The sequence below is a fragment of the Cottoperca gobio genome, chromosome 17, assembly GCF_900634415.1.
Source record: "Cottoperca gobio chromosome 17, fCotGob3.1, whole genome shotgun sequence".
NCBI classification, from domain to species: domain Eukaryota; kingdom Metazoa; phylum Chordata; class Actinopteri; order Perciformes; family Bovichtidae; genus Cottoperca; species Cottoperca gobio.
In genome coordinates, this window is record NC_041371.1 from 14478519 (window position 1) to 14504797 (window position 26279).

General features: G+C 43.0%; 1 protein-coding gene across 2 annotated transcripts in view; it reads left to right on the forward strand.

Annotated features, from left to right (window-relative positions):
- The window catches only part of LOC115022054 (ephrin type-A receptor 3-like), an 82716-nt gene that overhangs the window by 19962 nt on the left and 36475 nt on the right, over positions 1–26279 (forward strand). For both annotated transcript variants that reach the window (XM_029452864.1, XM_029452865.1), the window contains exons 3-7: positions 1801–2001; positions 3625–3732; positions 4201–4552; positions 22340–22495; positions 25361–25696. In XM_029452864.1, coding sequence (XP_029308724.1) covers positions 1801–2001; positions 3625–3732; positions 4201–4552; positions 22340–22495; positions 25361–25696 — 1153 coding nt within the window. The remainder of the gene's footprint in view (positions 1–1800; positions 2002–3624; positions 3733–4200; positions 4553–22339; positions 22496–25360; positions 25697–26279) is intronic.

Genomic DNA, 26279 nt, shown 5'->3' on the forward strand with positions numbered 1-26279 from the left:
ATTGAATCGAGTGCTCTCAGCACAAAATGTCGAGCAAGACTCAGTGATACATTCTTTATATATGTAATCTTCGAGCTCTGAACTGACTGTCAGGGACATTTGTGTCAGCTGACTGCAGCAGCTTAAACAATCTTCTGCCTCTTCTTCTCCTGATTCTTCCTTCTCTCTGTTACTGCAGTTGAAGGACTGTTGGGTCAGGATCAAGAGACAGTCGGTTTTGTTCGAGCTCTAATTCATACACAGCAGACGTTTCAGCGGAGGCTGTGGGCGATTAAAAGCATCTGAGTGTGCTGTTTTTTATGTGGATCTGTTTAAGCGCTCAGGACTCGGAGGTGAAATGCGTCAAGCCTTTGCCGGGTTGTTGGGCCGTCACATCAGATTAACCTCAAGAATCCAACCTTAGCTTGGACTTCCTTTCTGAAGTTTCTCAAAGTCCTTTTTTTTTTTTGCTACTCTCTTTGCTTTTCATTTGCTCTTCACCTCTCAGTTCATCTACCGTTCTACTTTCATTTGAAGTTAATAAGACGTCAGGGATGACAGGTAGTTAGCCACGTGGGTCTTGGTGCAGGCAGGTGTGTGTGCACATGTGAGTGTGTGTATAATGCCTGTACGTGTGTGTCAGGGCCTGTGTTTACATGATTGGACTACTGTAAGGTGATATGTGCTCATCGCTCTGGAGCTTACAGCTTCAGTCTAAAGACGATGACAGGAGCTCAGAACAAAGATGGTGGTCCTCTCGTCTCTCACCACAAACTACGACTCATCCAGTTTGTGTGTGTGGGTGTGTGTGTGTGTGTGGGGGGGGGGGGGGGTTTGCATATGTATGTGTAGGTTTTGGGTGTCCATGAAAATGTAGTTAGCTTCCCCTTGAATGGATCAGATATCTTGAGACACTGAAACCACATTGGTTTATTTTCATTTTACTTTAAGGAATAGAAATGTTCATTCTCTTTGTGTGTGCGATGGTATATATGTGTGCGTGTGCGTAGATAGAAATGTTTTCCTGATCATGCGAGAAGTGTTCTCAATTACTGCCTTAGTCAGAAGTGGAAACAGATGGTGGCAGATGACGGGAGACAAAGTAGCTCTGTCCTACCTACTCCTTCTCGCTCCCTCTTTCTCTCCGTGACTCTCTCATACACACACTCCTACCTCTTAAGCGCTAAATCATGCATTCACTTTAGAAAAACACGCTCCCACTATGCACATCTGCAGCGTGGACAAAGACAGTCCTTCAGTCATCTTGACACACATCATCACTCATATTCACCCAGACATGAAAACAAGAACGTGCAGGCTTAGCGTCGGTTTGCACTAAAACCACAGTTCTCTGAACTTGGGCCCACTTTCCCATAAGCAATCTTTGCACTGGGATCTCCTTTGTCCATTGACTGCCGATGAAATAAGACGATCTCACAGCTGAGTAGTGCTGTTGTCGATCCGGCCCTGCGCTGCTGCTGAACGTCACTCTACCACTTGATTTGAAAGGTTTTAGTTGAAGGGATTTCCCCGTCAACACAAAGACTCCTAAAACACTTACCTTCTCTTTTCCTTTCTCTCTATCCTCATCCTGCTCACCCATGTCTCCCCCTTCCACTCTTTCCTTCTCCTCTCTTCCCTCCTTCCTTCCTTCTTTATTTCTTTTTTTAATTCCACTTTTTTCTTTGGTTTTCCACCTAAAATAAATGTCCTCCGATAAATGTGGAAGTCCAATCAGAAATGTAAATGTATCTCTTTTATCTAGTAGACCCACTTTGGGTTGTTTTTCTTCTCCCTAAACCTCCTCTCTCTCATCCTCAGTGGGAGGAGATCAGTGTGATGGATGAGAGGAACACCCCGATGAGGACGTACCAGGTGTGCAACGTCATGGAGGCCAACCAGAACAACTGGCTGAGGACGCGCCACATCAGCCGAGAAGGAGCGCAGCGTGTCCACATCGAGATCAAGTTCACCCTGAGGGACTGTAACAGCCTGCCCGGGGTCCCTGGTACCTGCAAGGAGGTGTGCATCCCTTCACACACACACACACACACACACACACACACACACACACACACACACAAACACATACAGGATAATACACATGGAAGCTTTTAAAACACAAGCAGTATGGTGGCAGATAACAAATGTCCTTGCATCTGCTGTGTGTGTGTTTAAGCCCTCCTGTTGTATCCGTGCGGCTTATTTGTTCACAAGACATTGAATTTTGACGAGCTCCACGGGTGCTGGTGTAAAGCTGTGTGCAATCTGAAATTCTTTTGGAGGGAAGCAAGTAAAAAAAAAAATACTTCTGCTTTGGAGATCAATGGCACAGTGAGTAAGTTTGATTTGGAACATGGTGGAGGCAGAGCTTGTTTGGAGTCTGGGGTGTTTCACTTCTGCAAAGATACAAATATATTCTCTGTTTATGCAGTGCTCTTAGCCTTTTGGATACAATTGAGTTCACGTTAATGTAATCAGTATTTCTTATATCCTTGACTTCTCAAACGTTTAACGAATTTAGCAGATACATATTGTATTTGTCATGAAAGTGGTTTAATTACAAATTGGATCAAGCTCACGCAATCTGCACTGTGTTTAGCGTGCTTAGCTAAAAAGCTAAATCAGCAAATTAACTTCAATAACACTGCTCTGAGTTTTCAATTAAACCTGCCTGATCTTCATATTTTTTTCGATACAATTACGCTGTACTGTTTATTTTTGCTGCTACCGTTTAACAGCGGCAGAAAATCTAAACACTCCAGACAGAAAAAATGCATTAAAGTATGAGAAGCAATCAGGAGAGGGAATGTACGTTTTGTTCTTAGACAAGGTTGAACAGTGATCGTTTGTGAAGTGAATGAAGCCAGTTCAAACATTACTTACTTACAATAAATATTAATCAACATTAATTTAGCACCTTGAGATTGCTTTTAGCCATGGTATCACATCATGGTTTTATATATCAGCATATGTATTAGTGTAGTGTCAGGTGGTTTTTGTCTTTACATAATTACTTGGTATTAACTCGATGTGTATTCCACACATTGTACTACATGGCACTGCAGAGCGGCAAACACTGCATTTTAAACACTTTTCCATTCAATACTCACTCAACAAAAACACACAGATTGAACTTCACTTTGATGGCAGATGAATAGATAAATAGACAAAAGGCGGGAAAAGAATGACGAGAGAATAGCTGCAGAGTGAAACTGACGACACTCTGGAGGCTTCTTTTGTGGCTCCTCGTATATTTTTACTTCTAATATTTTTTTTTTACTGTCCCTCGGCTCTCTCATATCAGCCCGATATCACTGTTCCTCTCTATTCATTTTGCTTTACTTTGTCTGCCCTCTGCACCCTTTTCACTCTCATTACATCTCCAGAATGAGTAGTGGAGATAATATGAGACAGTGTAGAGCTGCACTTTGATGAAACTGCAGACAGTGTTGCTGACTGGCCATCGAGACAGATGGACTGAGATTTGAAGAGAAGCAGCAGAATAGCTGGCGAGCTATGGGAGCCTTGTTAAAATTTCACAATGGAAAGACTTTCTCACTTTTATCCGTCTCATTTTACTGAGTGTTATTCTGTTTTGTCTGATAAGTTCGATTCGAAAAGTGATGGATGTTTGTCTTGCAGACTTTCAACATGTACTACTATGAGTCCAACAATGCCAACCTGTGGTTCATCAAGGAAAGCCAGTATGTCAAGATCGATACTATTGCTGCGGATGAGAGTTTTACACAGGTATGGACACACACACACACACACACACACATACACACACACACACACACACACACACACACACACACACACACACTTATATATAACATGTAATGCAACAAATAAATATTTACAAATGACCTTGTAAGTATAACAAAAAATCTGCTCAATGACAAAAATTGTTCAAAATGTTTTTCCATTGCAGCTGGCTGGATCTCTTGCACTGTGAAATTCCATTATTAAATATCCACCATTTGCTAACGACTCTTAGATAAGAAATCTAGGTTTGAATGTAGATTATATTTCAATTATTAATCTTATCCTTATTGCTTGCTAAAGTGTCAGGATTTTGAGGACATAATTATTTGTGCCTCAGAATTGCAGTGCAAAATAGAATTATAACTTTTTGAACTGAAAAAAAACGCTCGGAATAATTTTGAATGTTCCCATTAAAATGAACTCATTCATATAAAATGTCCTCTTACGCAGGTGGACGTCGGCGACCGCGTGATGAAGCTGAACACGGAGGTGCGCGACATCAGCAACCTGAGTAAAAAAGGCTTCTACCTGGCCTTCCAGGACCTGGGCGCATGTATCGCTCTGGTCTCTGTCAGGGTCTTCTACAAGAAGTGTCCCCTCACTGTGCTCAACTTGGCCCAGTTCCCCGACACAATAACGGGCGGAGACACGGCACTGGTGGAGGTCCACGGGGCTTGTGTGAATGCCTCAGAGGAGTTCGAGGCTCCGAAGATGTACTGCAGTGCAGACGGAGGCTGGCTGGTTCCCATCGGGAGGTGTGTGTGCAAACCGGGCTTCGAGGAGAACAAGGATGTCTGCCAACGTGAGTGGGGGTCTGGGGGCATGTGTTGAATGCATTTGTGTGGGAATGTGTGTGCGAGAATAAGAATGACAGGGAAGGACAAATTTAGAGAGCAAGAAAAATAAATGCGCATGGTACTGTCATGCGTTTGCTTTAACGCTTGCATGTATAGGGAAAGTTATGATTGTTATTTGACCTTTTACACCAGAGTGCCTGTTAGTGTGTCTCTCTGTATGCACAGGTCTTCTGAATTCCTTAATAGCTTACAAAAGTGCTCTTTTAAATTAAGCACAGCAATCTTACACTCTTAACAACGTGAATATATGATGTGTAAAGATGTGTGCCCTTGTGTCTTTGCCAACGAAGTGTGTGTAGAAGCGTTTCGACATGCTATGATTTCTGCTGTGAAACTGAGCATGGAATGACAATGACTGTATTTAGGTTACTGATGTGTGTGTCAGCGTGGGTGTCATCACTCCGAGTGACTTTTATACAGATCCCAACACTACAAGGACAGTTCTTGCCGAGAAAAAGGGTAGGAGTAGCTTTGAGGCATCTCCTCTTTTTTCCTTTTTTCAGTGTGCTTGTTTGTCAGAGCTGAATATCTCCTTTTCCCCGCTGAGTATGGGAGAGTGGTACGAGTGTGTGTGTGTGTGTGAGAAAGTGCTTATTGATGTGTGTTTGTGTTGTAGGAGAGGAAAAGGTATGCCTTAGGAAGCAGAGATTATTGAATTGTAATTCTCCACATATGGCACGTGCAGTCTGTGTGTGTACATAATGTGTGTGCGTACATTTGAGTGTGCGAACTGTATTAGACTCACGCTGTCACCTGTCCCCGCGGGGCTCGCTTCTCCTGCTCCAAACGAAAATGGAATCATAGATATTCATCGCTGCAAACTTGGAAATTGATGCACAAAATGCAATTTCAGTTGTTTTGGAGAAGCAGAAGCCAAGACGCGAAGAAAACTTGGCAGTTGGGCCTTAGAGGCAAGTGAATGAGAACAGAAGTTGTACTCTGCAGCTCGCAGACTGGTAATGTGCACAGATTATGGCAGGACTCTTGCTGCATCTCAATCATGGCAAGCCGACTGTTGAGCTGCATGTCTGTCTTGTAAACAATGACGCACTATGGTTATGTGACAGGTGATCTCACTGACAGCTTTTCAAATGATTTCACAACCTGCAGTGTGCAGGTTTACGTCACATTCCCTGTATTGAAACTTTATTTAAAATCTGTCCACTCAATCAGTCTGACACAGCAAAGCGGTTGACCTCGGTGAGCTCCATAAAGTCATCAGTCTGCTCCCTGAGTCTTATCACTCCGGAGAGAATAAATAGAGCAAGGTAAGCATGATTAACAAGCTGGCTTTAACTCAATAACAGCATGTGTATGTGTGTTGATGTAATGAGTCCTTTTGACAGTCTGAGGTCAGAGGTCAGGAAATATATGTGACCCTTGTCTCATAAGCCATGGTCAAGACAGTTATGGATTAATGTGTGTGTCTGTGTGTGCGTGTGTGTGTGTGTGTGTGTGTGTGTGTGTGCACTCGCGCGTGTGTGTGTGTGTGTGTGTGTGTGTGTGTGTGTGTGTGTGTGTGTGTGTGTGAGGCAAAACAGGTGGGAAAGCCAAGTTTTTAATTTCAAGGCATATTTTGTGGCATAGCAATTATTCTGGAAACAATCAAATCGCATTTTCCAATAGATTTTAATTCCTTCGTGTTGAATTGAAACCCCTTCGCCGCAGGGTTGTCTGTGCCACCTACTCAGTATTAGGAAAATACATTTTTGTCGGATCTTGGCAGGGATTTGCATAGCAATGAAATATTCTGATACAGCAGGAGACATTTCTGTTCCACGTATGTCAGTCTAACATGTCTCATATTTGTGTGCAGCCTGTGAGATAATTCCAAATGAACATCAAAATTGTGTTGGTCCTGGTGCTAATTTGCCCGCATGTGCCGCTATTCTGATATTGTTCCCTTCCTTCGTCACAATTTCACTTAGCCGCCAAATGTGACTGCATCTGTAATCAGCCTGCTTTTAACAAAGACATGGAGGACACAGAGAAGTGCAACATCCCAGTGGGTTGCACTTTAATGTGTCCCTGAGAGAACAAGGGGCCAGGCTTTTAAAGAGTCCTCTCAGCGCTCGGCGTCAGCTCCAAACAAAAGGTTCCTGCCCTGACACAGTCTGTAGGTCTTCCATAGGGAAAACACACTCCGCTAATACATTTAAATCACCCTTCTCTTTTTTTCCCGTCACACAAAGAGAGGAAAGTGTGAGAGCCGGGGAAAGGACTGGAGGGGCATTTGTAATTATCATCATTCTGCAGGTGAACAAGGCTTTTAATGGACGCCTTGTATTCCCTTTCTCTTGTTCTTTTTGTGTGCGGTTGTTTTCTTCTTTTTTGTACCATTTAGCTGCTCATTGTATTCCCGTTTTAATGCTCTGTGTGAATCTTCTCGTCATGTTTTGTCCTCTCGAGGCTCTTCTTTTTGTCCCTGTGTCACACTCCTCCTCTCCCTCTTCTCTCTCTCTCTCTCTCTCTCTCTCTCTCTCTCTCTCTCTCTCTCTCTCTCTCTCTCTCTCTCTCTCTCTCTCTCTCAGTGTGAGGCGCTAATGGAATCATTACTGGCCTCTCTGTGTTAGACAAACACCAGATACCTCCAATTACAGCCTTTTTTTCTCAATCTCTGGCTGTCTCCCTTTGTCCCTGCTATTTTCTAACCTTGCTCCGGTGTCTGCTTCTATAATGGGGCCTGTTCTCCACCTCTCTCCCTCTATAAACCTCCCATTTTGCTTCTCACCCATCCTTTCTGATACTGTCTTCCTCTTTCACCTCACCATTCTTCTTTCTGTCTCCCTCCTCCTCCTCCTCCTCCTCGCAGCCCTCCTCTCCTCTGTCTGCACTCGTTAAACATTTATAGATCACGGGTTCATCTTTCTCTTTTTCTATTTTCCCATTTTCCTTGTTCCCTAAAGTGAGGCGCAAAGTGTGTTTAAATGTTTGTGTATGTTTTGATGTTGGACGATAGGATTCTATTAAATCTGGTGAATTGTTTTAGGACAAAAAGGGATTCTGTTCACAAAGAGTGCCACTGTTCCTCTAATACAAACAGAATCAGGAGTAACTTACTATGACTACTAGGAGATAATGTGATTCAAGGTGATTCACTTTTAAAAATGAGCCACCAGGATGTGATGAAAGCTAACGTGCATCTTGGTAGTGATGTTAGACCAAGTTATCATAATTATTGTGATTGTGATATATTGATATTTTGTTGTTAATCTTATTAAAAGGCCTAAATCAATTAAACGTTAGTTCATTTCTCAATGCTTTTTGACTTCTGTGACACTCAAACCCAATCACTCCTACTGAAGTTACACATCTTGAAAAACAGGTCACAAATATATAGCTTCATTTTTGTGAAAAGGGTTTAGTAATTGGGCTTTGTTTGACAGTTTCCGAGGACATTTCCTGACAGAAACGGTGTAATTTGGTACTAATTATAGATAAATAGAGACAATGTTCTGACTCAGTAGACACAGTGGCAAAGTAACAAGTATTTTATTTATGTTTTGTGGAAATGTCCTTAAAAGAATTGCTTAAAAACCTTATGGATAATTAAAACAAACAAACAAAACAAGTGCATACTAATCAGTTTTTACAGCCAACCTGACCTGATGTGCAAAGACTAAAATATTATTTAGGTAACAATGAGAAATAATGTAAATATTTTTAACAGCGGATTAATACACATTAGGTGCTCTTGTGAGTATTAGACTCAACAGGTGCATGTGGGAGTGATTTAAAACTGGTTTATTGTAATGGAGAAATATCAATATCAGACTTTTGCTACTGAGACTATATATATATATATATATATATGGTCGGATCGGTATATTATTGGTTTTGTTGTTTTCATGGGTTTTGTTGACAGTAATAAAAACATAGACTGTTATAATATTTAATATTGCAGCATAAATACATATTTTTGTAATTTATTTTTGCGCTTTTGTGTTGTTTTATTGAGCTTTTGTGTTTCTGTGTACAGCTGTGTGCACTAAACACACTGCTGCTTCGAAGGCCGTGGCTCTGCTGCTCAATCACATGAAATCATACTCATCTGATTTGTCCCCACTGGAGTTACATAATCTCTCTCTCTCTCCCTCCCTCCCTGTCACATACATTTGCTCCCCCTCGTCAGTTCTCCTCCATCTCTCTACCCCATGCAGAGGCCTCTGTCAGTGCAGTCGAAGCCCCCCGCCTCGTTCACTCTCCTGCTTTCTTTTCTCTCTATGTGTCTTGTGTTTGTCTCTTGTGCATTCTGTTTCTGTTCTCCCTCTCTGTTTCTGTCTGCCACTGTTTCCTCTAACCCCCTCCATTACCACCTCACACTCGCACTCCCTTGTCCACTCCTGCTGTCTCTCTGTCTCACTGCTGGTAGGGAATGTAGTAAATTCTCCTCTCAAACCTCTCCTGCTTTAAGCCTTAGAGGTACATGCTGAAGGGCAGGAGTGTGTATGTGTGTGCAGCTGTGACTAGACTATTTGTGTGTGTGTTTGTCCTGTCCTTCTGTGTGTGTCTGACAGCACCAATTACTGCCTCAGATGCCTGAGAGATGGAGGAGACGGAGTGGAGAAGGACAGGCACCTGTCACCTCGACACAAGTTCTCTTGCTCTCATCTCCTCTCTCTCTTTCACAGCAGCCGAACATAATATAGGTCAGAATGACATGTCTGTCTTTACGTACGTCCGTCCGTCGGCTATATCCCTCTAATGGTCTTCTTCTTCCGCCTTCTTCCTTTGTCTGTTGGATGCTTCCAACATGAAGCAAAACCTTAATGTACAAGCAGAATCTTTCAAAGTCACACCACACACGCCATACTGATTCCACTTAGCCCTCCCGCTGTTCTTTTCACTTCTTAAATTGGACTGAAACCAAAGTGGATGAAATTCACTGAGGAATAAGTCCAACAGGCTTTCATCCCGGAGTGAATTGTCAATTATGTGTTCATTTGGACCGCTGTGGATGCAGACACAATGGGATTTCTGGACTGTTACATGATTTCAAATAATATTTTAAAAGAATTTCAATAACATTTTTGTAGAACGGTGCGGTTAGGTTGGACAACACTTTGACTGATTTTGACGTTTCATGTGTGAGTCAAGAAGTGGAGCCTCTTTGAGCTGGCAAAGTTTAAAGAAGTTCATAAGAACAGACCTCCGCGTGCATATCCGCTTTCTTGCCGGCAGTTAGTTTGTCTGTATGGTATATATGAAGCCAACGCCCATAGCTGGTTAGCTTAGCTTAGCATAAAGACTAGGAACAAGGCTAAACAGCTAGCCTGGATCCGTCCAAAGCTCACCACTTAACACATCGTGTCTTGTGTGTAGAACAACACGTTGCAGTGTTAAGGAGAGTTGTGTGAATATTTGTTGGCCGGTGCAGTAACTTTCTGAAGTCTTGTCATCACAGTTGGCAGGTTTGGTATCATTGTGCCTGTACAGAGATCAAAACAAAAAATCTGTGCTCACCAACTGTATCTGGCAACTTCCAGCAAGAGATGCTACACAGAAATGTCAGGCGGATGAACAAACTGTTTTAAGCAACAAAATAGCTCCAATGTTGAACTATTCCATCACACTTCTTTAGCTCCTTACACACTCTAAACCACATTTGACCACAACTATGAGATCATAACTATTGGGTGGGATAACTAAAACCTGCACAATCTTATTTTCAAGTAAAAAAAACAAAAGAAAGAACTTAGTATTTTGACATTTTTGGAAAACATTGCCCAACCTGTGAAGGGGAATTTGACTTTCTGTGTCTGCCCAGTGACGAGCATCGATCAAAGGCCTGCTGCTCAGCCGCTCAGTCGGTCAGACCGCTCCGAGTCCTACCACAGCGCAGCGGGAACGGCCTTACAGTAAAAACCTTTGTTTGTTCTCTGCCAGACAACTTAACATTCTGCACAGATAAGGGAAAGTTATATGATACATATGCTGTAAGGGCTCCATCAAGATATGCACTCAGATGCATATATGAAAGAAAGACTATGACCGTGCACATGCACATGCACACGCACACACACACACACACACACACACACACACACACACACACACACACACACACACACTCACACAATAGACTTCTACATTTTATATCTCATAAGAGGATTGCAGTCTCTGTTCATAATGAAAGGTTTGAGCAGGGAACAGATGTAGGAAAAGGCTAATCTTCCACCTGTGAAAGAGATTGAGCTCACTTACAGAAGGCTGCGTGTGTGTGTGTGTGTGTGTGTGTGTGTGTGTGTGTGTGTGTGTGTGTGTGTGTGTGTGTGTGTGCATGTGTGTAGGCGTGTGTGTGTGTTAAAAGCTCAGTAGGGAACCTGCCTTTCTTTATTGCTGCTCCAACACAGAGCTTGATCTCTGCCTCTATCCTTACTGCAGAAGTGTGTGTGTGTGTGTGTGTGTGTGTGTGTGTGTGTGTGTGTGTGTGTGTGTGTGTGTCTGTGTGTGCAAATATGTGTGTGATGTGGACATTTGAGGCGGTCTGTAAAGTGAACATTTTTATGTTGATCATATACAGACTTTTGAAGGTCAAGCGCTCCCTCCTGCATGTAGTATGTTCTCACACACACACACACACACACACACACACACACACACACACACACACACACACACACACACACACACACTTCTCTCATTTCTTTGCTCTTCTCTTGGTGGCAGCTCAGGGAGCTTGAGTGCAAGAAGGTGTGGGTAGGCAGGGAGTGGGAGGCTCACAGAAGGATTTAGACTGCAAGTCAAGTGATTTTGTGTGTATACAGTCAACGTAATGCATGTGCGCATGTACACGGCTGCAGGCATTAAGGCATTAAGCTGTTGAAGTGTCAGGCAGCAGGGTGTACTAGCCAGATGTTCTAAAAGGACGGACGGATATATTGGCCAAGTAAAGGCCAGTCATCTGTCCTTCCACCTATCTGTGAGCGTCTGTCTGCTGCTCGACTTCTCCGTCTGTCTGACTTCACTTTTCATTTATTTTGGATAATGACAGCCACCTTTTACTTCATTACGCCTTTATCTCCTCTCTCACACATGTCCTTCCTAAACTCCATCCCTTTTCCCCTCTCTCTCTCTTTCTCATCTCCTCTCTTTTGTGCTTGAATAAATGACAGACAAAATCACAAAGGCCTGTGCGCTCGCTATATCCTCTACACACCATAGTCCCTGTCTACATACCCACACAGCACTGACCCAGATAATGTCTATTCACACACTTCCTCCCAGCACAGCTCTTCTTTTGCCATGGAGGATCACTCGCCATGCATAAGCTGAGTTGCCAAAGGCCACCTTAGCACCAACAGCTTGCGCTGCTGAAGTGTCAGCCACAACAAAACCTGAGGACAACAAGGTGGTTTTTGCGAGACAGGACCTCGAACAGCTCAGCTGAGTCTGGTGCAGTGGGTTGAGCTTTGCGAGCAAACCCTTAGAGAAAAAGAAGGAAAAGCAGGCCAAGGACTGAGAAACTGTTAACGCATGTTTCAACTCCTCACGTCCTTATATAGCACTATTCCCTACAGGCGGAGGCAGAGAGAGAGAAAGGTGTAGAGGAGAGAGAGAACGTCTCCTTTGGGTACAGTTGCCATTAATTGGATGCGTTCCATAAGCTGTTGAGTTCCAGTTATGGATAAACATGTGTGAGCTCATGGGAAAGTTCATAATTTTCACATTTCTATAGTGTTGAGTCGGTGTTGAGTTTGCTCCACTTAAGATCTAAAGGTTTTGAGAAAGGTGCATGTGTGTGCGAGAGAAAGCAGAGCAGGCATGCAGGCAGCCAGCGGGTCTGCTGAACAGGAAACACAGGAACAGGAAGACAGCCATTGACCCCTTCCCCTTATCCCCTCCCTCTCTCTCTTTTTAGTTCATGGATGGCTTCCAGATGTACGATCAGCCCGTCAGACTGATTGGGCTGGTGTTGCACATGCTTTATTGCTCAGCTCCAAACACGACGTACAGATGTAGCCGCGGTCGAAGTCCAATTTGATGCTGCTTTCGTATGCAGTACAGCTGCTCTATTGTTCTACGGCCAAAAGGAACCATTCAGAAAATTCAAATAGACTTTTCAGCCTCAATGTCGGCCAGAACAAAGAACGGTTACACAGGACCTGATGAAAGATGTGACAGATTATGTTTGATTTTTAATATGGCCATTTAGACCAGCAGCTGCAGTATTACAGTTGTCTGTAGTCTTAAAGTGACACCTTGTACAGGTAGATAAATACACCTGCAAGCTAGATATGTTTGACAATGATTTGGAGGTACAGCAGTGGCAAACAGGATCTGCTAATTTGGCATACTTTGAATGGTGCCATGTTGTCTACATGTAATGCAGTTATCTCGGTTTCGTCTGACAGGAGACTCACAGTGGCAGACGTTAAAAACTCCTTTCTACTACTTTCTTGAAAACCAGAATAAGTAGTTGATTTTGAAAATGTAACCCATTGATTATAATGCATTGTTAGTGGGGTAGTTGTTTCTGTTAGTTACAACTAAACACATTTCAAAAATGTGAAAGTTTTAGGAAATAAAGTCACATTTAAACACACCTCATGCAAACATTTAACCTCAGCTTTGATCATTTTCAAATAAAGCCGAAAATACACAAGTCCAAAAATAGCAGCATAAATCATAAAGTGTATGTCAGGCACTACTAAGATCTTCAAACATGCAGCTATGTTATAAGGACATCATTGAGGTCTATAAGTGTCATTAACTTTCAAGGCTGCTTCATAAAGCACATCTGCGTACAGACCTAATTGCTTTGTCGATATATATTTCTCAGATGAAATACTCCTGCAGTCCTGAATTTAGCAGAATTTATCATGGAGAGTTTTTCCTAAGAGGGGACTCTTTAGTATGTAACCCCCTTGACTTCCTACGTGACGTGAACGGGTGCCGTCGTGTTAAGGAGGTGTGTACACATTTCTCCCATGTAATATGTAATACTCTACCACTTAATAGGTGAAACAATGGCAGGAGGTGTATTTATGGAACGCTTCATTCGTAACAAGTTAATACTGAGACACACTCACACACACACTTATACACATTCATTCACAGAGATGTAAACTCAGCAATGCATACACACTCACAAACCAGCTAGGCAGTGATCTAAAGAGTTCTCTTTTTATAAACCACTGACTGTGATGTCTCTGTGATGTTCTCCTGTGATTGGGAATAAAACATACGAGTGCAGATTTCCTGCTATCGCCAATTTGCTGTAAATTTGGCTAGAGAAGCCGACCAGTGCCCACCCACAGATTCAAGACAGCCAGAATACGGGCTCCCACTTGACAGGTACATCTGTGTGTGTGTGTGTGTGTGTGTGTGTGTATGTGTGTTGTGTGTCTGACACAGAGAAAAAGGCACGGAGCTCTCCATTCCTCCTTCGCCTGAGAGAATGAATAATTGAGAGTGATGAACTGAAAATAACGTGGGTGAGGAAAGGAGGTGCATAGCTCCTCCTACACACACTCTGCCGGTCACGGGGCCGGCTGATGTGAGCACGTTTACTGCCGTGGTGTGTGTGTGTGAGTGTATATGGGGAGATGCGATGTTTGTTTGTGTGTTTATAGTGTGCTAAAGCTCTGTAGGTTGGGTTTTATGGAAGATGTTTAAGCTGTGTGTGTGCCTGGGGAGAGAGAACGTGTGGGGTGAAGGTTTAAATCTGTGTAGGTAGAGTTACGTTTTGTGTGCGTTGTGTGTTTTTGTGTGTTTACTGCTATGCAAAAAGGAAAAGGTGAATCTTTGTGTTCTTCTGGCCTTTTATCTTGATAGCAAAACAGACAGAAGAATAAGTTATTCAGACGGTGAACCAAACTCCCAACAGACTCCTTCTATAGACCTGTCATGCTCTCTCTCTTCTTCTCTCTCTCTCTCCGTCCGCCTGTCCCTCGCCCATGACCCCATTCACACAGAAACACACATGCACCTGGTATCTATTTAATCTGTTTTTACACTGCAGGATAATCACCCCAGCTCAAAATTAGTGAGCCATCAGCTCGGGTTACCATTAGAAAAGTGTGTGTGTAGATGTGTGTTTGCTTTAATTGCACTGAAATTGAGCTCAGCTCTCTTTCCCTCAGATTTTTTTTTTTTGGAGGGGTTTGTGTATGTGTGTGCGTGCCTGTCAGCGAGAGAGTAAATATTTGTGCAGGAGCTCTGGAGAAGGTCAGGGTCAACGTATGACAGACAGCCCACTGGGAAATAAGACACACACACAAAAGCAGTTTCGCACACACAAAGAGAGAGGATAAAGTAGAGATGGCCGGTAAGACAGAGAGGACAGAGACAGAAAATAGAAATAGACAGACAGGTTTGCAAACAGGGAAATAGATGGGCGGAGAGAAAGACAGAGAGAGACATAGAGAAATATTGTGATGGACGAAATGAGGAAGAGGGAGAGCTTCATCCCGTAGTTCCCCTTGGCCGCTCTCAGTAATTGGCTGGTATCCAGAGGACAGAGTAGATCAGAGAGAAGCCTGAGTGTACTCATGTGCTTCATGTTCTGGACATCACAAACCAGTCTGACTTTGAATGTGTGTGTGTGTGTGTGTGGGTCAGAAAAGTCATACGATGCTGTAAACACAGTAAGGGTCTGTTCTGGGGTGTCAATCATGGAGGCCAATGTCTTCTGTCCGGACATGGCTCACATCTCACGTCCGCTCTGCTGCCACGTGATCCTGTCTTTCCATAACAAAAGTCTTGCAGACAAAAGTAATTGTTTGTTGTCTCTCAGTAATGACTTGTAGCGGCGGAACGATATTGGACCAAACTAACTTTATTTGCAATCTATATTGCGATATGAAAAGAACACAGGAATGTTCACCAGATGACCACAAAATACCAGTTTTCGGTCAACGCCATCCTTTTCTTTAGCCAACGTACTTCCATAGAACCGACATCGCGTTTGTTTTTGCAACCAAATATGACTTTGTCTGTGTTTGATCAAGAATGATTGTGATTGCGGTTCGATGTGCTTCATTCACTAGCAACAAACTCCGCTTGTAAATAATTCATGGAAAATGAGAACAATGCAAGTTTTCCTTTTGCATCATGGATCAAAAGCAGGACATGTTTGAGTTCATTTGCTTTACTTGACATCGCACGTCCTGCAATTTAAATATTGCGCATGCACACATTGCGATGTCTATGCTGAAACATTATATTTTGCAGACCTGTTGTCCATACTGTAAACTACTAGGCCTGTGTTTTCCACCAGTTGATCATCTCCAGACGCTACATACCACACAAAATGATATAATTCTTAAAGCACAGTTATTGAAATTCTTCTGATTAGATTGAATATGCGGGAGCTTTTCTTCTCTCAGGCAATTCAAAAAACATCTACCCATATAAGTCCACACATGCCACAGGATCTTACGTAATGGATTCATTGATTATTAGTCTGGAAGGCTATTTTAGTAAGTTAGGTTGTATGTGTGGTCAAATGGATTTTTTCTACATGACAAACATCAAAAGACTTTTAAAAATACATTTTTATGATGTCATCTACTGTAATTATGCAGTTAAATGTCTGTGAATGCCTTTCTTCTTTCAGGCGCCAGTATGACCCAGAGCTTCCTTGCCTGGTATAAATGCTTTTTCAGAGCCTTTTCCTTCCTGTCAGTAATACAATTCAGATAGGGAAATGTTAAATATCTAAATTTCTGGACTTAAACGAGGGTCAAACAAAACAATGTTTAGTTTGAAATGCAGGGATCAACCGCTGTGTTAGTTCAGGTGGGTAAACCTTCCTCTGGAACCCAGTATGCTGATAGGCACATATCCAAAGTGGTGGTACCAGTTAGCAAAAGCCAAAGTCAAGCAATTAAAAATTGTGCAAATGTCCCCAGTAGATAGCCTTCTGTTCTAAACGTATCGCAGTGCAAACCAGTATCTCCAAATAAACATGCTGAGGAGCTCTGAAACGCAAATTATGTTTACAACTTGTTTTTCCGTCATTACATGACTAGATAATTGGATTAAACTGGACAAGCAATAACTGTCACTTATCTGCAACTATGTTAATTTCTTATGCCCAAGTATTATAGTATATATAGTATAGTATTAAATAAATAAAACATTCGGAAGATTTTCAATACATTTTTATCAAGGATAAAAAAACTATTAGATTTAATAATAAGTAGAGACTTCTGATAATTATTCATGTTGGAGAAAAAGAGAAACATCAAGCGAGCAGAGGATTCCCCCTCCACATTACCACACACACACCGACACACACACACACACACACACACACACACACACACACACACACACACACACACACACACACACACCTAGGTTATTTGCACCTAACTTTGTATGTTTTTTCACATATAAAAAGATACAAAATCATTTATTTTTACTTTTATTAAAGCTTGTTTGGACTGGAAACATGTCAATTCGACCGTAAGCATGTGTCACGGGAATATAGACATGACCACAAAACACACACAAACACGTACAGATGCGACCCCGGTGGCCGTAAAGGACGTCAGATTCAATCTCGTCAGATTCCTCCACTGACGCTTGATGTATCAATTTTTAAGTAGCTGGCCTCAACGAACGCCTGGGTAGCACACACAGACACACACACACACACACACACACACACACACACACACACACACACACACACACACACACACAGGCGGCTCTGTGTTCCAGGCGCTGTGGCACTCGAGGGGTTCTAGAAGGGTTCTATGGTGAAAGCCTGTTGCCATGGTGACCATTATGGAGCTCATCTCCCGTGGGCCAGTGTAAAGCTTGCTGGCCCACGGGAGATGAACCACCGACTATGAATCCCTCTCAAAAGAACACACACAGCACACCCCCCAGGTTTCTCCTCTGCCTGCCCTTTATGCTAAAGCCGGTGGGAAGCCAATGTTTGACCTGACACAAGTGCGACAGAAAGCAAGAGAACGGAGCAATTAACAGTTAAACTTGCAAGAATCTTTGAAAGGGAAGTGGAGGAGAGGAGGAGAAGCCTCCCAGCCAGGTAAAGAAAAGTGCAGGTGATGTGTTTTTGCATACGCACAGAGTCGCCTGGTTGAGTGTAATTGGAATGTAATGACTTTCACTATGAGAGTTGTGTTTCTGTGAGTGCACTTCAGTGTGAATCTTTGCGGGCCCTTTTCGACATTTAATAAGTACGTTTCCTGAACTTTTCCAGTACAGTCAGCGACTTCACACAAGCCACTTCGATACCTTATTTCAACATGATGTAGCCTATTACACATACATGCAGTTAAAGTCTTCTGATGCCAGAAAGTGTCATTCATCCCAGTATTTCACAGCATTATCTTTAATGCTAGTGTCTTAAACACTCAGCTCCATATTTATACATGACTCCTTAACAGTATCATTTAAATTAACAAAGTTAGTTAACTAGATGATCATTTATTCTTTTGAGTTAAAATGGCAAAAAATGCCAAATCAAATGGTTAAAGGAAGAGCATTCCACAGAGTCCGAGCAACCACTTCAAAGGCACGGTCACCTTTTGTTTTCTGTCGAGCTCCATAGACAACCAGTAAAACCTGGTCAGAAGATCTAAGAGCCCGACTGGTGATACGGGGATGTAGCAAGTCAGTGATGTACTCAAGTGCCTGACAATGCAGCGCTCTAAATGTGAGAACAAGAATATGTTGAACTGCATGGGAACCCAATGAATCATTAATCAGAAACACGTGCGGGTCAACGATTCAATATGTCGAAGTAAATAGTAACACTAATATGTCTAAGATTGGACTGTATAGCTGAAGAAAGGGTCACAATTATTTGAGCAACCTTGGAAGCTATGCCGTCAGAAGCAATGCAAAGCTGTGTTCAGCTGCCAAAAGTTGTCAGCCATCCAGTCTTTAATGGCAGTCAGACAACTGTGCAAAGTTTGTCTCATCAGGCTCAAAAGAGACATACAGTAATATGAGATACCTTTTAAATGTGTTAATAACATGACCTAAGGGAAGCATATACAAAAGCAAATAATATAGGACCCAAGACATAATCCTGAGCCACACCACAGTGAAGAGAAGCAGTCTCAGACATGTAGGAACCAAGTGACACAGAAAAAGTCCAGTGCAGGGCGCTCCCAGAGACACCCACCCACTGCTTAAGCCTTTCAGTCAGGATGCCGTGATCCACAGTATCAGAGACTGCGATAAAATCCAGCAGCAACAAAATAGAGCATTCACACGCATCAAAAGAGATCATTAAGTCACTGGAGACTGTGAGACGAGCTGTTTCAGTGCAATGCTTCTGACGGAGAACCAGATTGGAATGTATCAAAAATGTTGTGTGCTGTCAGGACAGCAGTGAGCTGTTTGCCAACAACTTTCTCAAAGTAGTTCAGCTGAGGTTCAGGTGTTTCATACTGCCCTCCAGATCAATGAGGTCTTACAGGGAATAAGGAGAGAAGCGGTCCAAAAGTGTTGGCCGAGTTAGATAGGTGGAGAAGGGACTGGAAGAGAGGGATGATGCTAGCCCTGACATCTCTAATCTCTAATCCGAAACACGTTTTATAAGAACGTTCTTGCTGAAAACAGCAGCCTGTTGCAGCTGGATACATAGTGGTGAAAGTGAACCAAAACTGTAACGTTGTGAGACATAAACCAAAACAATGAGTTAAGAGATGCTTAAAAAGCTCAGTAGAGCTGAAGGGAACTGCAGTCAGGGGGAAACGATCTGGAGTGACACCATTTACATTACCCACCGTCATTTGACACATTATTAATATAAATATGTAGATGAGTGCATAAACATATCCCTGTGGTTTGGGAAAGTGTAATAGGCTTATTTCACTATTTTCTGACATTTTGTAATTGATTAAAGAAAATAATCAGTATTTGCAGCGCTGAAAAGAGTAGAATAGAGTAGAGTAGATCTCAGTCAGCTCATATCACTGTGTTTTCACAAAAGAAACACTTGGGCTGTTCCCTTCCTAATCAGCGCATGGTGACTGAGGGTGTGTCTTGAGTAGCACTACTATATCATATCTAAGAGCTATCGATTGGCATAAATACACTAAGTCTCTCTGGTGACCGGATGAATATTTAATAAGACACTGGATCTGAGGCCACTCTTTGTCTTTAGAAGAAACACACACACACACACACACACACACACACACACACACACACACACACGTACACATGCACACAACCTATATATACTGTACAGCATTGTCAACTGTTACTTTGAAGATGATGCAAATTGTGAGTCGTCTCATAGTTGTACAAAATCATTTTTCTCACAAAACTTTGTGTGTGTTTCTGTGTGTCTGCCCTAGTGTGATAGCATGTCTATGTGAGCACCTTCTCACTAACGCAGCCTTGTTGTTCCTTATTCATATCTATGGTAAATCATTAATCATAAGGGAACCAAGTCAAGTAACACATTTCCCATGAGGCATGCACAGGGAATAGCTTGAGAAAAAGCAAAAGAAGTGGGAGAGAGAAATCCTGGATTGAGAACGAGGCGGAACAGCAGAGTAGAAAACAGAAGGAAGGAGAAGGGAGCTCCACTCGAAGCAGCCAAGCCGCCATTCTTGCAGAAAGTTTTTGATTAGGCAGTTGTTCGGACGCCAGGCCTGGCATGGGGCGACCTGTCTGTCCTCTACCGCAAGGGTCCTTTTGTGCTTCCGTGGCGGGCCTGCGCCCGGAGCCAGGACTCTCCGGATGAAACGTCCCCGGAGAAAAGCTGCTTTTCCACCCTGCTCCTACAGCCCAGCCAACAGGAGCACACACACACACACACACACACATGCGCACACACACACACACACACACACACACACACACACACACACACACACACACAGACACACACACACACACACAGACACACACATACAGTACATAGGCACCCTGACAGGAAGGAGGAAAGAGAGCAGAAACCCTTTGAGAATTATCACTCCCTTCCCTTTCCTTTCTTTCCTTCATTCTCTCTTTATTTTGCACCCACACACGCACCCACACACACACACACACACACACACACACACACACACACACACACACACACACACACACACACACAGACACACACACACACACACACACACACATCCCTTTCCAGTGTTCTCTAAGGTCTTTTGGGGATTGTGCTAGTGGACTTTGCTCCCCTATGATGAATGATTTGGCTAAAAATACTGTCTGCATGCGAGCGAGCACATCGTCCAGGTGGAAGAACTTACCTCCACAGTGAGAATACACACTTCTTTTAGGCCACTTTTCTATTCCTCTGTCAAGCAGGTTAACCACGTAAGAGAATGTGTGTGTGTGTGTGTGTGTGTATGTATGTGTGTGTGTGTGTGTGTGTGTGTGTCACAATTTACAGCCTTTCTGGGACGAGTGACGTGTAGCTTGATTAAATTTGTGACCTTCACCACAAGCACAAGCAATCAGCAAGCGAACACACACGATCACACACACACACACACACACACACACACACACACTCATGCGCACAAGCGCTGAGCACACGAACATGCAATCAGCACCTGATGGATTCTATCGCATCATTGATCCAACATACCTCACACGTATACGTATGCATACACACAGGGAATCTGTTGAATTGCATTTGAGACGCCCTCATTTTCCTTACATGGGGTTTTGTACACTGTAACCCTATTTACCACCGTGGCAGAAAAGGCTTGCGAAGATGGGAATACCAGGCCTATGAATGTATAAATAAATACATGCGTAATCTATAATCAGATTACCAAAGGGAAAGTCAGGAATTCCATTTTATTGCCTAGAGACGCAAAAGGGAAAGTCATTCATGTCCCCAATCTATTTCAGCAGACTGCTCCTGTTGAGCGGAAGCACGGTTTTCCCTCCCCAGTTTTATGACTCCACATAATGACTGATATGCAGCCACTGTAACAGCCGTAACCATATTATGTTATTGTGACTATTGCTGTGACTGCGACTGTGTATTTCCAGAAGATCTAAATCTTATGTAACAGGAATGACAACTGATCTCCTGTTGCACTGTGTTATTTTACTGTACGGCCCTGTGGTTATACAGGCCTTCATCCTGATGTAAGAGGATCTCACGGAGACCTACTGTCACAATATATTAAATCACACTTTGTTTTCTCGTTTTTAGCCAAGGGTACTGCGTGGCACTTCGTGTGACCTATCAGTGTCTGCAGTACCTTTGTTGTAGCTTGTCGTTTTGTGTTGTGTTTGAGTAGTTATGAGTTATGATGACATTTCACTCACCAAGTTCAGCTCTGTGAACTTGCCGACTTCTACGCTACAACAAAGTCAGACAGCGCAAGAAATTAGTAACTGTAGGTGTAAACAAGACAACAATTTAGCTCAATTCAAACTGCAATTGAAAGGTCTTTAAATAACATAGGAAAAGTCCGGTAGGTACAGTACGCAATGTTTAATACAGCCAGTTTAGGAAATCATTACAAAATTCCCCTTCTTCCAATTAAGTTTGGCTACCACGTAGGTTTGTTTAAAACCTCTCTGATCATCTGACTGCACATATTGTCTGTGATCCTAAAGCTCAGCAATTTCCTTGGCGAGTGTAATGTGTTTGGTGACAGAGACGATATATCTACACAAATATGATAAATTGTAATAAACTGGAATTATCCTCTAAAAGCATTTCTGGAGAAGATCGCAAGACGGTGCATGAAAAAGGGAAAGAAACGTAAAGGGTCAACACAGAACAGCTTCTTACCCTGTGTTTATCTGCCTCCTCTCTCCAGCGTGCAGACCTGGTACCTATAAAGCTTCAGCCACAGATGCCTACTGCACCAAATGTCCTCCTCACAGCTCGTCCCCGCAAGAACAAGCCGTCGAGTGCGTCTGCGAGAAAGGATTCTACCGTGCTGAGAACGACGCACGCTCAATGGCCTGCACACGTGAGTGATACAAACAGTGGTACAAACACACACACATGTCATGAGCTACAAAATAGTCTTACAACTGGAATCTAATTTCATTCCATGTTGTGTATTCATTGCTTTCACTGAAGTCAAATATTTGCTTTTGAATGTATACATTGTTATTTTATGAAATTGCATTACGTTACAATAATTGGATTACATTTCATTTAATTAGTCTGCAGTGTACTTCTGTAAGAATTTACATTGCATGGCTGCTTTCCATTTCTATGCATAATCCCTCCGTGCATTTTCCTCCTGCTCAGCTGCTATTGGTTTACACAACACTAGAGATACATACAGTACATAAAACACACACCCACACACACACACACACACACACACACACACACACACACACGCACGCACGCATGCATACATGTCTGTTAGCTGTGTGGTTAGTCAGGGGGACCACATCCTCAGGAACAGGGACGGAGGAGAATAGAGAGGATGAGGAGAGAAGATTGAGCAAAAGACAGGTACAGAAAGAGATGGATGTGGGGGGGTGGGAAAGGACAGTGACATGGTGGGGCCAGAGAAATATGGAGGAATACACACATGTGCACACACACACACACACACACACACACACAAACACACACACACACACATGTGCACACACACACACATGTGCACACACACACACTTGTGCACGCACACACACATGTGCGCACACCCATACCCATTATCAGGTTATGGTAGATTACACTCATTAATCGTTGTAGCAGGTGAGATGTGTGACGATTGGTGTTATCGACTGGAAATGAGTAAGGGTTCGGCAGACACACGCGCACACACACACACACACACACACACACACACACACACACACACACACACACACACATAGATGCTGGTGAATAGCACTGAAGAGGGTGGAAAGTGTAAAAATGAGAATATAAGGAGAAAAGGTGAAAGAATTAGTCATAGAGAGACATGGATAATGACACTTAAGACACAGGCAAAGAATAGAACAGCGGGGGAAATAGTAGCTATCAGAGGCATATAATTTAAATGTCATAAAAGGCCGATCAGTAGAAGAAATGATGGACAGTTAAGTGAGGCCAAGGGAAGTGGGGGGATGGAGAAAAGAAAAAGACAGAATTAGCAGGATCAGTCAGCACATCTTTTTAGGAGATTTATGACCGACAGCCTCAATTATCCTCAGCATGGCCTCCCCCCCCCCCCACGCCCAGCTTCCCGCCATCCCTCCTGCGCTTTAGAGAGGCTCGCCACTGGGAAGGCTAATCAGGAAAGTCCCCGGCTCGGCCTGCGGTCCCCTGGGGCTCACTGCGTGACCAGGACCTGATGAGATGTCAGGCTGAAGGCATCTACTGACAAATGTCCATACGGTCGAGCTACCTGCACCGTGCTGTGCTGTGAGCCACCATAATCAGTGGTTTCCATTAGAGTGGCACAGTAAAGGCTTACCTTGATGATGAGTTGGACGGTTGTGGTTCCTTCTTGACTTTATTTAAAACTGATCTGCAAGGAGAAAGCACAGAAAAAAGGCCCAAGTGAAGATGCAAGATGCACAATTATTGAACAAGGTGTTACAAGTTGGTTTCAACTTTGGGGACAAAGCCAACACGTTCAGACAGACAATACCACTGCGGGGGCAAATACAGCCCGCTCATAGAAACGTTTTTGTGGACAGAATTGAATTGCATTTCAACTCAAATTTGATATAGGAAATATGTATTTGTATGCCCCTGAGCTGCCATTTAGTTCTGTTATGCCTGGCACGTCTCTGCTCTGCACCTCTTAGATCCATGTAACACGAGAATGTGTGTGAGTTAAAAACTTAGTATGCTGCTACAATTGTTACAAAACCATTTGGAATATTATTCACACAAATGAGACATTTGAATTTATGTATCAATATGAACACACTTCATCTAAATGTCTAATAAATACCGTTTGTGTGTCTCTGCTTCTTCGAGAATGATTACTGACCCACCTTTTGGACTCTGTGATATACTAATCATTTCAGCTGAAGTTCAGAGTAATATTAACTGCTCTAAATCATAAAATGTACCTGACTCATGACAAAATGACTCCGGGCACTTTCTATAGATCATCGTCTACTCAGTATTAATTGTCGGCAGTGCGGCCCCAGTATCAGTTAACGTCACACGGTGAAACCTTCGCTGCAGTCGAGCGTCAACTATTTAACATTATGTGAATTCTCTTTAAATCTGTATTTAAACTTAGGAAGTATAATATATTCTCATACCGTCCAATTTACAATCAGCCAAGCTCTTTTAATCTCTGTCCATCCCAAAGCTATTCATTAATCGAGCGCTAAGTGTCCACCCTCTGGCTGGAGGCAGTTCATTCATTTTTAAATTCAATTAATGTAAATTCTGTACTTAATACAAACTGCGATACGTTTGATCATGAACATAAACACAATGCGTGTTTAGAGAGTGTACATTCGGGGACTGTGTTACATGAGGGACTGGTAAGGGGTGGTGCAGTAGCTCAGCAGTTGATCGACTGTGATTTGTTCGGGTTTTACCAGGCAGCTCCCCCAGTGCATGCTGGGATAGCAAGGAAAATATTTCTGGTTCTGCTGAATCTAAACCGTCCATCGTGAGTCCGACAATGTTACAGGGGTGCAAGGTTAAATCATTTGAGTACTCTTTTACACATGTTTATCATGCCTCAAGGACACACAATAATGACACATTTAAACTCCTCACATTCACTGCCAGTCTTTTCCCAGTAGGTCAGATGAGACTCTACTCTCTCTGCTTTATAATCACAGTTTTGCTTTCTTTTTTCAAGAAGAAAACAATTTAATGTTGGCAGGAATACATCTACGTCTTTTTCTTCCCTCAGGCTCACCATCTGCTCCCGAGAACCCCATCTCCACGGTGAACGAGACCTGCGTCACCTTGGAGTGGTCGCCGCCCAGAGAAACGGGAGGCCGAGGAGACATAACCTACAGCCTGCACTGCAGGAAGTGCTCTGGTGATGGCAGGAAGTGCACGCCGTGTGGTAGCAGCGTCCACTTTGTTCCCAGACAGTTTGGTCTCTCGTCAGCCACCGTACTGGTCACCGACCTGCAGCCGGACTCCAACTACAGCTTCACTGTTGAGAGCCAGAATGGAGTGTCAGACTTAAGTCCCACACCCAGAGGAACGGTATTCCTCAATGTCACTACATCACAGACAGGTGAGAAGGTACACGCATAATAGGGGTATGTAAATGTAGAAAGAAACATCTGGATCCCCAAATGTATGTCAAAACACCAGTATTTGTTGACACAGACAGCTCTTTCACAGTTTAAATGTTATGTGTGGCAGCGTGTTGTCAGATTTAAATTTCAGTAAAAACTTGAGGAAGAAAGGATTCTTCATGCCTTCACAGATATCCACTTTTAAAGGCTGATTGGGAAATAAAACCCTTTGGCTGAAGAATGTATTCATCAGCCTTGGCTAGGGAATGTGTACGATGTATCAGAGAGTATTTTTATAAATTGTCTCCTGATTGCAGTGTGCTCACAAATAGTATTGGGCTTTCACACGGTAACTGTAAAATCGCTGTTGTGCTGAATCTCTCTGATACCACAAAATTACACCTCTGCAACCCTGCCTTCACATATGTAATCATGTGTGCATCTTTCACAGTGTGGGACTGCGGGAAATTGGTGCAAGAGAAGTGCGTGTGACAGGGTAGTGATGACTAATAGGCCTCGTACTATGGATGTGAGCGTAACAGGAGGGAGGGGGAGGTGAAATGAGGTGAAAGGGGTGTA